The sequence below is a fragment of the Pezoporus flaviventris genome, unplaced genomic scaffold (assembly GCF_033815535.1).
Source record: "Pezoporus flaviventris isolate CSIRO_AGI_PZ_B2104156 unplaced genomic scaffold, CSIRO_AGI_Pfla_v1 ptg000006l, whole genome shotgun sequence".
Taxonomy (NCBI): Eukaryota; Metazoa; Chordata; class Aves; order Psittaciformes; family Psittacidae; genus Pezoporus; species Pezoporus flaviventris.
The window spans coordinates 11,535,686-11,549,224 of record NW_026892554.1 but is presented as its reverse complement, the minus strand read 5'-3'; the positions used below and the strand labels follow the sequence as shown (position 1 = coordinate 11,549,224).

At 40.0% G+C, this 13,539-nt stretch overlaps 1 protein-coding gene across 2 annotated transcripts in view; it reads right to left on the bottom strand.

Annotated features, from left to right (window-relative positions):
* FBN1 (fibrillin 1) overlaps nt 1-13,539 on the bottom strand; it is a 152,253-nt gene that overhangs the window by 25,377 nt on the left and 113,337 nt on the right. For both annotated transcript variants that reach the window (XM_061446884.1, XM_061446885.1), the window contains exons 34-45: nt 12,799-12,921; nt 12,129-12,251; nt 10,237-10,362; nt 8,500-8,622; nt 7,793-7,915; nt 6,765-6,929; nt 6,304-6,372; nt 6,067-6,192; nt 4,638-4,760; nt 3,880-4,038; nt 3,037-3,108; nt 913-1,038 (exon numbers count right to left, since the gene is read on the bottom strand). In XM_061446884.1, the coding sequence (XP_061302868.1) occupies nt 913-1,038; nt 3,037-3,108; nt 3,880-4,038; nt 4,638-4,760; nt 6,067-6,192; nt 6,304-6,372; nt 6,765-6,929; nt 7,793-7,915; nt 8,500-8,622; nt 10,237-10,362; nt 12,129-12,251; nt 12,799-12,921 (1,458 nt within the window). The remainder of the gene's footprint in view (nt 1-912; nt 1,039-3,036; nt 3,109-3,879; nt 4,039-4,637; nt 4,761-6,066; nt 6,193-6,303; nt 6,373-6,764; nt 6,930-7,792; nt 7,916-8,499; nt 8,623-10,236; nt 10,363-12,128; nt 12,252-12,798; nt 12,922-13,539) is intronic.

Sequence of the window (13,539 nt, the reverse complement as noted above, 5' to 3'; positions counted from 1 at the left end):
CAATATATTGTTGAAATCGGGTATTTGGTCATGTTTCCAAACCTACATGCTCCCAAACCCACATGATCCCAAACCTACATGCTCCACATCCCTTTCCACAGAAACTTATATAATGGTTTTCTGAAGGAGGGTGCCTGAAAGGCCTGTTGCAACACTTCACTTGGGCAGATTTCAGTCTTAAGACTGCAATCAGAGTAAGTAAGCTGCTATGCCTGCAGAGATCTCCACTGGAGACTATGAGGATCTCCCTTGATCATAACGGAGAATCAAAATCCCTCTTGGCTATCAGTAGACAAAACTTTTGAACTATTTTCCTTCCTTGAACTGCTGCAAAAAGAGAATTTTATTCCTTAGAAATGTAACTGTTTCACTTAGAAGCAGCATCCACAAGATGCTTCTACTCGGAACTCTCGATGTCTTGCTTGCAGTACCTATGTTATCAGTAGTCATAACCCACTCCAGAGTATGACAGCATAGCGCTGTCTTCAGTGTCTCCATTAAACTGACTAATACAATGTTAGGAAATGTGTGAATTGGAAAAAAGTACCATGTGTTTATATTATTTACAGAAATCTTTGTTCCATTAGAAAGAAGTATCTTGGAATTAAAAAGTTGTGCTCATGCTCTGACTCAAGACTACATCTCTTTTCCTGGCTTTATTGTCAAATGTGAAAAATAATATTTCTTCCCATGACTGCTGACTCATGGTCCTTCAAGGCCTTAGATATCTGATGGAAAATCTGGTATTTTCTATGCAAAAGAATTCAAAATGTCTGAATTAACACAGACTTGTTACACTGATACCACTATTCTCCCCTCATTAAGGGTGACTTGCAAGTATACCAGATTCGCCAGTGTCTGAATTGCCAGCTGGTGGAATCCTGTTTCTCTCAATGAGCTCAGCACTCTTACCTTCGCAGATCAGTAGCTTGTCATTGTAGAAGAAACCCACAGGACACTCGCATCGGAAGCTGCCAACCATGTTTATACAGATCCCATTTTCACACACTCCAGGAATCTCTCTGCATTCATCAATATCTGCAAGAAGAAAGTGTTTTAAATACTTGTAAAGCAGCACTTCACAAAATATTTTGCTACAAAGTATGTCCTTATGCATTTATCTTTAAGAGAATTATTAAATATATAATGAGAGCATCAGAATGCTCCCAACTGCACTAGACAATGAGTCATTCCAAACTGTGGAAATATAGATATTTCCTATTTCTTCAAGTTCTGACTCTTCACTGTAGTGAAGATATATCCTGTCTTACTGGAATGCAGAGGGTGGCACACGCCCTTCCTCATGTCTCCCACCCACAGCTCTTGGTGAACCTCCTCATCTTCCTGAGTATTACAGTGGAGTCATTGAGAAAAGACAGAGAGAATGTAACTGTCTTTGGTTTAACACAGGAGAGCACAACTGAACACAGACACTCGTCAGGGTCAGTTTTGCACTGTTTTACCCTTGTTAATTTAAAAAGCCTTTCATATTTGGGTGACATGGTTTAGTGGGAGGTGTCCCTGCCCATGGCAGGGGGGCTGGAACTAGATGATCTTTAGGTCCTTTCCAACCCTACTATTCTATGACTCCATGATTTTTATGAAACAGTTTGAAATTGCCAATGCCAGGCAACATCTGAAGTGCTGCCAACACGCTATTCATTAGATTAATTAAGCCAGGCAGCCAGAAATTGCCAATGCTCTATGTACACCTGGGTTAAGTAACTGATTTTGGCAGAGAAAAACCCCAGCTGCTATTACAATTAAATGTCATGCCTATTTGGTCCCTAAGTTATACATCTTTAACATTCTGACAATATGAAAGAATTCAGAGACTTCTCCAAAATCTCTCCCTTCAGTAAAAATTGTCACAGTCCCATGCCCTGTGCCTACAGAATTAAGGGACATGAGCAACTCCTGTGCAAAAGCAGCAGGGTGAGTCTCACTACAGCTAGTAAGACCTGCCAAGATCCCAAAGCAGCAGGGAAAACCTGTGATTTGCACAGTGTAAAGCTCTGTGTGGACCATTCCCACTATAATGCTGCATGCACTGGGATGGACTGGTGGCCTCTGTGGGATGGTGCTTCAGTTTGTTTCTGACTGCAGCACTCCTGGCACATGTCAGCTGCTACAGATGCAGCTTTTACCTATACATGTTAGCATGATCCAAGGTCTCCTTGGAGATGCTGATGAATGGCCCAATTAGCTTGAGTAGGCTGAGCAACAATTTGGGCTAATGCTAAGGGCTGAAAGGGAGACTTTGCTTCTATGAAATGACCTGGTAAACAACAAATACTGTATATTTCTGTAACTTCTTCAGAAATTACATCCCCACTTTACTGGAAATATTTCCACCTAACTAGCTCAACACTGTATCACAGCAATAGCTTAATGCTAAAGAACCTGATTACTGTGTATATGCTGCCTCTGTTTGTTACAGAGCACATTATCTGCTTCTTATTTGCATTTTTGTGTGAATAAAAACAAAAGAGAGTCCCATCAGGGATTTACTAAACTCCTTGTCTTAGAATTCTTCATTATCTCCCTTCTTTTTGTTTTGCAATTTGTTACTCATGATTCAAATGTTACACACAATAACATATGTGAGAAATATTCCAGCTGAGCAGAAAAAAGGATTTTCGTGTCAAACCAATACACAGGGGGACTGATGTGAAATGGCAGATTAAATCTCTGCTTTAGTTTGAAGGAAAGACTCCTAATTCCTCTCAGACCAAATGCTGGTTGGCCTTACTCCCAGACCTCTTATTCCCAGTATCTGTGCCTTGCTCATGTAGACCTGATTACAGTTTCTTTGGTGCTTTATGTTGCCTTGATCACAAGCAGCAATTGTCACTGCTGCCAGCTAGGAGGAGCTAGGCAGAGCACTCACAGGCTCAGACTTAATGAAGGGTTGAACTCCCTTACGCTGTTTAGTTGTTATTCCTCTGATGAAAAAAATAACTGGGAAAACAAACCTCCCTCTCCCCTGGGCAGAGGTAGCATGGAATTTATTTCAAAACAGAAATTACAACTCACCAACTGGTAATCCTGTATAAATGTCAATGAAGAAGCCAGGCCTTTGACTTCCACAGAGTGTGGAGAATTCATCTGCAACAGGAAAACAAGGCAGTGATTACAGTAGTTAGAATTAATCAACAGTCAAAATTCATTACATCCTTTGTCCAAGAAAATTCTTCTTCTCCTTCAGCACCTGCAGGGCATGCAGACGTATACAGACCCTTCCTCAAGGCTCACCATGAGATGTAGTTAGTATGCACTTCGATTCTCATTCAAAGGCCACTGAAACTAGCAAATAAAAAGATACAGAGGGCTTGGGATCACATGCTGATTTTATTTTGCATATGCTTATCTCTGTGCATTACAGTTTTTGCATACAAGTCCAGATCTGACTTTAAAAAACCTGAACCCTAAGTTGGAAATTATTTGAATAAGTGCCTAGGAAATTTGTTCTTGAAGCAAACTACCTCGTAGCAGGGTGGGATGTCCTGGTCTGAACTTTTCAGTCCTACCCAGGGTAAGAGTTCTGTATGCTCATGCAATTTGCCCAAAACCTCCCACATTTTAACATTTAGCTGCTTGTCACAGACCATTCTCAGAGAAGACCAAGGTACCTCTGTAAACCCATGGCTATCGGTAGTTGAGACACAGCAGACACCATATGTGCATGGCCCACCAGCATGAACACAAACCACTCCACATATGCCTTCACTGTGACTGGGGCTGATCACCTCCAGGTCAAAAAAGTAATCAATCCCTTCATTTCAGACATACAAGAGCAGACAAAGTCAATGCATCTCTAAAAATATTACACCCACTAATATTAAAATGTTACCATGGTTTTGCAATGCAAAAACATACCAGTGCTCGGGATAGGACACTGTTCACAAGGCTTATTCCACGCACGTCCAATGTTGTAGGAACAGCAGCACATTTTCTTGGTCATGTTAAAAAGCAGCTCACCATCACAGGTTTGATTGTCAGCATAATAATTTCTGTAACACAGACTTCTTCTCATATCTGTGAAAATGAAGAAAACCCCAGGCCAACGCATTAGCAATGCCTCCTTCACACAGGTACTTTTTCAAGTCCTGTCAAGTAGATGCTGCAGCACTGTAGAATACTACAGAATAGCTTGTCCCTAGAAAATTACTCTAAATGTATGAAAAAGTTAGCAACACAAATATTCAAGAGCAACCAACATGGCTGTAACACTGACCAGTCCCAAAGAATTTCATATTGGCCTTTTACGCAACACTGAAAAACACAAGCTAGTTCATGGTTCCCCCCAAGAACTGTACACAGCTTGTGACTTCATTCTGTGAGGTCTGAGTAATTTTAGTAGTGTTTCACATATAGAAGCTTTTAAAGCTGAAGTGAAATTTGGAAGGGATAAACATGGAAAACATCAACTTGAAGGAGAAATTCTGATGAGGCACTGAAATATGTATTAAAAGTGATCAGCCTTGTTTTATTTACTGAAATTTACCGAAGAGGCTTGATCTGCCATTTAGTTAATTCTTGAGTAACTAAATTCAGAGAAATAGCTCAGATTTGTTCCCCGTAAAGCTCTGGCCCAAAGAACCAAGATAAAGCTTTAAAAAACACACAACCCATACCCATGCAGTTGTTTCCTCCGTTGACTTGCATGTAATCAGGAGGACAGATGCAGGTGTAGTTCCCAACAGTATTGTAACATGTGCCAGGTCCACAAATGCCAGGTGTATCACACTCATTCACATCTAGAAGAGAACAAAAGGCAGTGAGTGGCCATGGAAAATTTCTCATTGTGCTTCTGAAAACAAAAATGTCTCACTAACACCTGAGGTAGGAAGGTACCAGTGGAGGAGAGCTAAGGGGCTCTGAGTGTGGTCATGGTGGAGCAATGCCCACACAGAGAAAGAAGTGGTGGCACAGGTGGCCATGGAAAGCCTGACTCTGATGTGAAGGGAATTCTAATGTCTAGGCAGTCTCAGAGTCAGCAATTTGGTTTTTGCATTTGTTGCACAAAAAAAGTACTTGAGGATCCTACCCATTCTGGATTCCTCAGTCTGGACAAGAACCAAAACTCTTCCCTGCAGAGTGCCCATTTCAGTAAGTAATGCTAAAACAGTCTGTTTGACCAGGGAAGTGAGCAACCTTCCCAACACAAGATGTCATGTTTAATTCATCAAGAGACTTTAACCTTTGTTTAACAAACAACAAACCAAACCCAAACAAAACACTGCCCCCCCCCCCCCCCCCCCCCCCCCCCTCCCAGTTCTTAACATTTCAAAAGCATTTCATTAGCTTTACCATTTTAAAGTACCTTTGACACACCCCTAAGGAAAAATACAGAGGTAGCTTTTAACATTTGTTGAGCTACATAAGCACAATATTCATGAAGCACTTCACCCTTAATTTAGGACCTGAATCTTTTGTATTTCTGCAGTATCTGACACATAATGAGTATTATATTAACATTATTAACAGTCTAGAAGGATGAAGACAGCCTGTACAATGGGAAATTTAAGGACTTGATTGGTTGCTTCAAGTTTTATATCCAATGCAACCTGACATGTTAGAATGTGATAAATATGCACTACTGACTGTGCTAGCGGAAGGATAATGTTTTGCAGTACAGTACTTTCAACTGGATATTAAGATCAGCAGGAGATAAAATAAGCAGTGGAAAAAAGCATTGACACACTGTAACCAGCCCAGCAGACTCATAGGACAAGTTTGCTTCTTATCTGACTGCTTATTCATTACCCATTACCAAACAGCTACTTTTTTATAGCTGGTTAGCAAATTACGCTTTACTAAAAGAAAAATTGACAGGTTTTCTGGTTTTGATCAAAATCTGATGATTTTAAACACAAATTTGCATATATTGCAACACGGTCAAGAAGGAATTTTCTCTCTCTCAATGCAAGGCTCCAACTTGTTCCAATTTTCCCATCATTAAATTTTACACTGCTTAGTCAACAACAGATTAATTCTACATATTAATCTGTAATCGTTTTCTAAGAATGAAAGCAGAAGACTAGTAAAATGAAGGCTACATACCATCGCACACTCGAGTCTCTTCATTCAAATAGTATCCTGATGGACACTGACACTGGAAGCTACCAAATGTATTAATACACTTTCCTCCTTGGCAAAGTCCAGGCAGTTCTTGACATTCATCAATATCTGTTCAAACAAACCCACAAATATTTAATTCATGCTTTTCCATGAAAAGCAACACTGGCTGAAGAGTTTCATATTTTTAGCTGTGTAAACACAGGAAAATGTAAACATTACCTTCTAATATAACCGTAATGGGATTTGGTCGGAACCCTTCGCCTCCAGGGCATAGAACCTTATACTCAGCTGAAAATAAAATACATTTATGAACCTAAAACAGCAGAAACATTTTCAGCACAATTATTTTTGAAATTTAATCAGATTATTACAGGTAGCTTAAATGTAAAGTAACAAATTAACCAGATATGAACATTAGGTTTTACTCTGTAAAGTCAACTGCTATTCCATTCCATAATGTAGTTTTTTGTGTAACAGGAAACTTGCTCAGAAGTGGTAATAAAATATTCTGACTAAATAATCTTTTAAAAAGACCTGTTAAGTTTTTGGTAAAGACAGGTGGAAACCTGTCCCCTGCATGTACACAATAGATGATTACACCACTATTTGAGACACCTGGCTAAATCAGAAAAAATCCAAACACACTGTATCATTGTGTTTACCCAGGAAAGCTGACTTACTTGTGTTCACAAGTGGGCAGTGTTCACAGGGAACTCCCCAAGCTTTGCCCAGGGAGCAGCAACAGGAGGCCTTGGAAACACCTACTCCAATCTCATTGCTGCAGAAAGTGCCACCGTTATCTCCACGAGTTTTAATGTCCAGGTAACAATTGCCAGATCGTGTATCTATTCAGAATGCACATAATGACAAACACATGAGAGAGGAGAACACATCACATCATCTCAAGATGAGGGGTACCTTCAGATGACTCTCATTTCTTGTAGGAAAGCCAAAGCAAGTAACTTGTGCTGTCCAGGAGGACCCAGCTTTTCCCACTTAGACACGACAGTGGTGCCCATTCCTTGGCTTTGCTGGACTTCTCACAAAGCAGGGAATTTATTCAGTGTGACCCAGAGCAGTAGCCAGGCCTTTTCTTATTCTCATTCACACTTTCACCCACATTTGTACATCCTTCTGATTCCAGAAACCCACTGCTTTCTCCTCTCATTGAGGTTAACAACCATGAAAGCATCTACTAAATGTTACGAATTTCAAATACATTTGAATATGAGGAGCACCCCTACACCCTCTTAAGCAAGCAAAAGCCAAAAAATATCAGGGGATTACTAAGCAGTTGGAGCGTAACACAAAACCATTTCCATTGCTTGTGAAGCTGCACCTAGCCAAGCTGCATTCAGTGCTCCAAGAGCATGGGTGGCTTTGTGCTGTAGCTCCATTCGCCTGCCATCTTGGGGCCAGCTGGATGTTGGTTTAAGCTTGTTGAAATTTAAACTTGACTCACGCCTGCTGTAAACTGCGGACAGCTGTAACAAGCCCCAAGGGGTTGGCTGTGGCAGCCAGGCACTGCTGGCATGCTACATCACTCCCGCTGCACTATTACAACTTCTAAACCAGGGGCATCAGGGTGGGAGTTGGAGAGTATATTGCAGCCCTTTTCCATGACCTGGAACATTATTCCTAAGCAGTTAGCCTTGCAGCCCCTCTGTCCAACTTCACTTAAAAATAACATTTGTAAATGGTCCCTTACCAACGCAACCAACGCGGGTGGGATTCAGCTCAAAATCAGGAGGACATTCACAGGTGTAACTACCAGCAGTATTGATACAGGTGCCACTGATGCAGGTTGTGGGATCTGCACATTCATTAACATCTGCAAGAAAAAACAGCACATGGTAAGCAACTATTCGAGGACAGTGCAGACCATGACGTATCAGCTATCATATGCTGGCCACCACAAAGCCATTAGTTATGAGATACTGATCTCCAGAAAGCTCTAAAAAATACAAACACATTTTAGGAGACCAGTAGTCTGAGATTAATTCACTTCATGGAAAGAAAAAAAAAAAGTGTTTTTCCTGGAAAACCAATCTATGAACTAAAATTCACATAAAGTACTAAAAAAATACCTAAGGAAAAAATACACAACAAGGTCACAGCTTGCCATCCAGTAATGTGAATGGAAACTACAAGGCACAACACACCTTTGCCAGAGGGATTCTCTCTGCTCTGTTTTTCCCCTTCTTCTCTTCAGCCACTGGGATATCAGAGGTTGAAAAAGAAGGTGAAAGAGGAATACAGAAAAGGCAAGAAGGATAATCCTCTGTTATGTAGTAGGGAAGACCATAGTTTCCTATGCCCAGTTTGATTTGTACAGATTTTAAAAGGAGTTTCCTAAGGAACTGACCATGACACTCACAGAAAGTTATAAAGCATGTTGTTCAAAATTATCTTTACCTGTGCAGTTACCACCACTTCTGTCCAACTCGTAGCCCACTTCACACTCACATCGGAAAAGTCCAGGGAGGTTATGACAAGTACCATAGACACAGATGTTTGGAAGTGAGCACTCATCAATATCTGATAGAAGAATGGGAGGAGAAAAATATGAGGTTTCCTTATTTTTTTAAGATACAGAGAGAGAACTGCAAAAAAAGGTTCAGCAAACATGGATCTGGAAGTCAACTGCTTCTGCACACCAAGTAAGACCAGAAAAAAATGACATGCAAGATATATGTTTGGAGTCTAAGAAATCTAATCTATAACCTCTTTTGGGGCAAAAAAGCTTCTTCCAGCATCTCTGCAAGTCATGCCAGAAACAAACTGAGCTTATTAGTGGGCTAATCTGACGAGTAGCAAAATTTAACATGGCAGGAGATAGGCTTTAAAAAAACGACTTTCATTCTAAATCAGTAGTCACCTGTAGAAAACTGGACAACAGCAAAGGAATTGCTTGGGTCCAAAGGTGAACTTGACGCCCATCTTCACGTTTCTGCATTTGACAGATCTTAGGTTTGGCAAGCAGAGCTCGCTTTTGTGCCTATTGTCCAAATCATTGCATCTGACTCAGTATTTACTGAATGCCATATGCACTGTACAAAGAACAACCATTTGATATAATAAAAAAAGTATGTGTTTACAAAGGACCTTAAAATACTGCATTTCGTGTACCCATCTGAGGAATTAAGGAAAGTCTGTTTTAGCAACAGGAGCTAGGCTCTATATAAGTTATTTAAAGTTAGCTAAAAGGTTTGAAAGTAAATTGTTTCATGAAACATTATGAAATCTAATACTGTTTTAGTTTACACAAAAATTCACTCTCATAAATTATTTCTCTTGGTAGAATACTAAAAAAATGCACTTTTCAAGGAGAATAAATCCTATTTATGTGTTTATAGTGATGTACTTAAGAACTCTATCAAATACCAGTTACTGAGAGTTATTACTATGTCAGATGATACGGCTGCTTCTTCTTGACTGACTTAACTGATCAGCATTATCAACTGAAGATTTCAAACGTTACAATCAAGTACAATGACCTTAATCATGTTGGTAACATGCTTATTATTTGATTTTTGTGAATCTTTGCATATGCAAGGCTCTTATGAGCGAGTTGCAAGCAAGTTAACTGACTGACTCAAAACTGAACAAATACTCGTGCGATTTATTCCTTTTTTTGGTGGACATACAAACTTTCTGTGAAGTTTAAAGTTTTTTTCTTTCCAACTCCATTTCTACATCTTACAGAAACCCTCAAAGAATGTTCACTGTATTAGCTACCAAATCAGTCTTTTTCAGCTTTCTATACGCTAAGGCAAAGTAACAACTTTTTCTGTTCAACTATTATGAATAAAATGAAGAACTGGGTACAAATGATCAAGATGAAATGGCACATGACAGTGTGTCGTGGTTTAAACCCAGTCAGGTAACTCATTCACTCAGGACACAGTGCTACTTGGATCACCCACAAATAACGCACCATAAGACAGGCTCCAAAAGCTGTACTTTATTATACAGTAGGTATATAAATATCTAGAGGCCCATAATAAAATGAAAAAAAAAGCAAGTACCATTGACAATTTTCATGGAGCTCTCAACACAAGCACAACTGCAACTAATTGTAAGATTCTTCAAACATAAAATACAATTAAGGCAGAATTTGCTGAGTGCTCTTTAAAGCTTACAGAGAATTACCTTCACATGCTTTCCCATCTGGACTTGGCAAAAATCCCATATCACATTCACAGCGATATCCTCCAGGGGCATTGAGACACTGCCCATTTTCACAGAGATTCAAGTTTTCTGAGCATTCATCGAGGTCTGTAAAGGGAAGAGAAGTTGCAGGTTTTCAGTAAATGTAACATTCTCACCATTCTCACCAACATTTGCTTCAGCTGAAACATGCAGTGTTCCAACGATTTTAATTATTCCCTTAGCTCTGAACACTTGCAGAAGACACTGCAATCTAGTTATGTGCAAAGGCTATTACATGTAACAGGTTGGTATATTTCTGACATGCTGAATATACTGCTTCTAATCAAAAGGAAAACTGGAGAGAGGCACAGACTCCTAAAGTAGCTACAGTTAATAACAATTGGAGGCAGTACACAGGGTCAAATTTAGACTCAGAATAAGCATGTGAATTTTATTATAGTTATTGTTTCTATTACAGCAAAGCCTAGAGGCAGCAACTGAAAAAAGAGGTTTACTGTGAAATGACCAAACATACGGTAATAGGTGGTCTCCATGCCAAACATACAAAACGCTGACAAGTGGCACTGAGGTGAAAATAACTCGATCAAAATTGAATTGCAGGTTAACAGCTGATGAGAAAAACAGCTTTGCTACTGGGCTACGCTGCCCTTCAGACATATTATGGCTCTTACTCTCCAGCTGAAGCTCTATACATCACAAAAACACCCTACTTTTTGCAACAGAATCTGGCCCTCACAGAATCTCACAAGCTTGTAAAAGTCCATGGCTAGCAAATCAAAGGTAGCACCTACAGGGGGAATGCTGCAGAGGGCTTACAGAACATTTGTGTGCTCTAGTCTGAGTCCCAGCCATCTCTTGAATCCATGAACAATTAAGTACCCAAATTAAAAACAAACCCAAAAAGTTCTACTCTGCAAGCACTCTATTTGAAAGATACAGTTTAAAGACTCCTGGAAATCATCATATGGGAAATTGACAAAGAGCACTGGGCTATGAAGGCCACTAAGGAAGCTGAATCAGATTCAAGAGTAAATTAGACAGAGAGAATTAAACAAAATCCCAGGGTCCATTTATAATTTGGAATGATTCAAATTCAGCCTTAAAGCTGCTGAGCCAGATTCTCAGATGCCATGAAAACCTGCTGCAGTTGATAGAGTGCTGCTGATTGGCACCAGCTGAAAACCTGGCCCACCAGCTGTCTATCAGAGCTTTATACCAAACAGGGTCACCCTCATGTAGCATCACTAGCAACACTCATGTCCTTAATGTAGTATCAGGGTTCTTGATGACTAAGCTTACATGAGCTAATCTGTTCTAGAAAGCAAAAGACCACAGTGTGAGTGGGAAACATCTCTCTAGCAATGTTTTATAATCACATTTACTGTTTATAAAATGAGGTTTCAGAAGCAGCTACTTCCACCATCCTAAATGCCAGCACTGCATCCTGACACTGTCTCCCAGGATGATGCAGTAAGAGAGGACCCACACCACACACTCGCTTGTGGAAAGAACAAACATTTTTAGGCGGTTTCACGAAGCAATTTTAATGCATGTGCCCTATTATTTAAATATTAAGGTGGGTAGCCAATAGATTGATTACTAAGTAGCCAATTATATGACTCCAACTAGAGGAGAAGCTCAGGGACAACTTGCACTTTATCAACTGAAAAAAGTAACGGCTTTACGCTAGGTATAATACACAGTATCTCTTTCAACTTGTGGCAACTTAGATGAAGTAGAAGATAATGGAAGATGACACATTAAGTGAATAATTTCAGATGCTTAAAAGCTGTTTTCGTGTATTGAACTGTAGACTAACCTAGGTTGCAAGGGACCACCAGAGGTCATCCAATGTTCCTAAGAAAACTTACCTGTACAAGTGAAGCCATCCCCAGTATAACCTTCTTTACACAGACAGCGGTAAGAGCCCATTGTATTCTTGCAGTCAGCATGTGGGCTGCACATGTGGGTTCCATTGGAGCACTCATCCAGATCTTTAAAATAATAAAATTTAAAAAGAAAAAAAAAGCATTAGTTAAAAAAAACACATAATGAACACAAACTTTAACTAGCATATGGCTCACAGGTGGTCTACTTTAAATAATCTTTCATAATAAAACCCACACATATATAGGGTCACCTGAGTGGAAAAGTGGGCACAGCTTATTCGCAGCCCAACAAGGTAACTGTGAATGAGGAAGCTGCAGGGCACACTCAAAACTAAGACCTGTATCTTGTTTCCATGGGGAGCACCAGGAGACCTCTCATTGTCTCCCATCAGCTGCCCTCAAAGACACAGTGCCTCCCTCCTTGATCCAGTCTGTTTCACCAACTCATATGCCAAACATGAGATAATGCTGATTTCACAGTTACCATGGCAGAGAACTTGTCCTCCAACAGATCATGTCAAATCAACATTAACAATCTTCATAACCATTTGCCTCCTCAATTCCTAGGTGTGGTATCGTTTTTTTTTCAGAATTTGTAGGACCCAGTCTTGGTCTGACCTTACAAATAAATACAAATGTGTATGACTCTCACCTGTGCACTTGATGCCATTTCCAATCCAGCCAGGGCTGCAGCTACATTTGAAGCTTCCTGCTGTATTTGTACATATGGCATGTCTATCGCAGTTATGGGCTCCAATTTCACACTCATTGATATCTGTAAAAACAGAAAGATGTTTGAAGAGCTCATGGATCAAACTTTCTCATATCCATCTGATACTGGAATTTCCCAAGAAAGACAGTGCAAACATGAAAGCAAGTCTGCATTTCTTTAGAACATGACATTTAAAAATGAAGCAGAAGAGAAAATCACAGCAATAAAAAGCAAAGAAGCATGTAGCATATTTCAAACATGTCCTGCCCTACTATCTATTTTTCTGATGGGCATATAAAGCAGTACTTCTGCAGTTCATTCCAAAGCCTGGTAACTTTTATATTCAAGGAGAAAAAAGAGTAACTCAGGTTTTCCTTCTTTTTCTAACCGGTGAGCTCAGAAAGAATGTGAGGCCACAGCCTTTGGGAATAAGAGGATTAGCATTCATAAAGATTACCACTGCAGGTGTTCAGCATCCTGGGATATGTTTGTCAAGCAGCTTTGCAATAGGTTGTGGCTCAGATTTGATGAATAAGTGGTGTGAAGACCTGTGCTCCTCTGACAATAGAAAGATACCATTACAATGTACTTGCTTGCATCTTGACCATACTTTAACATGACTGAAGGAAAGAAGACAGCTTTCCCATCTGCCCATCCTGGAGTCCACAGAGAGTGACTTGG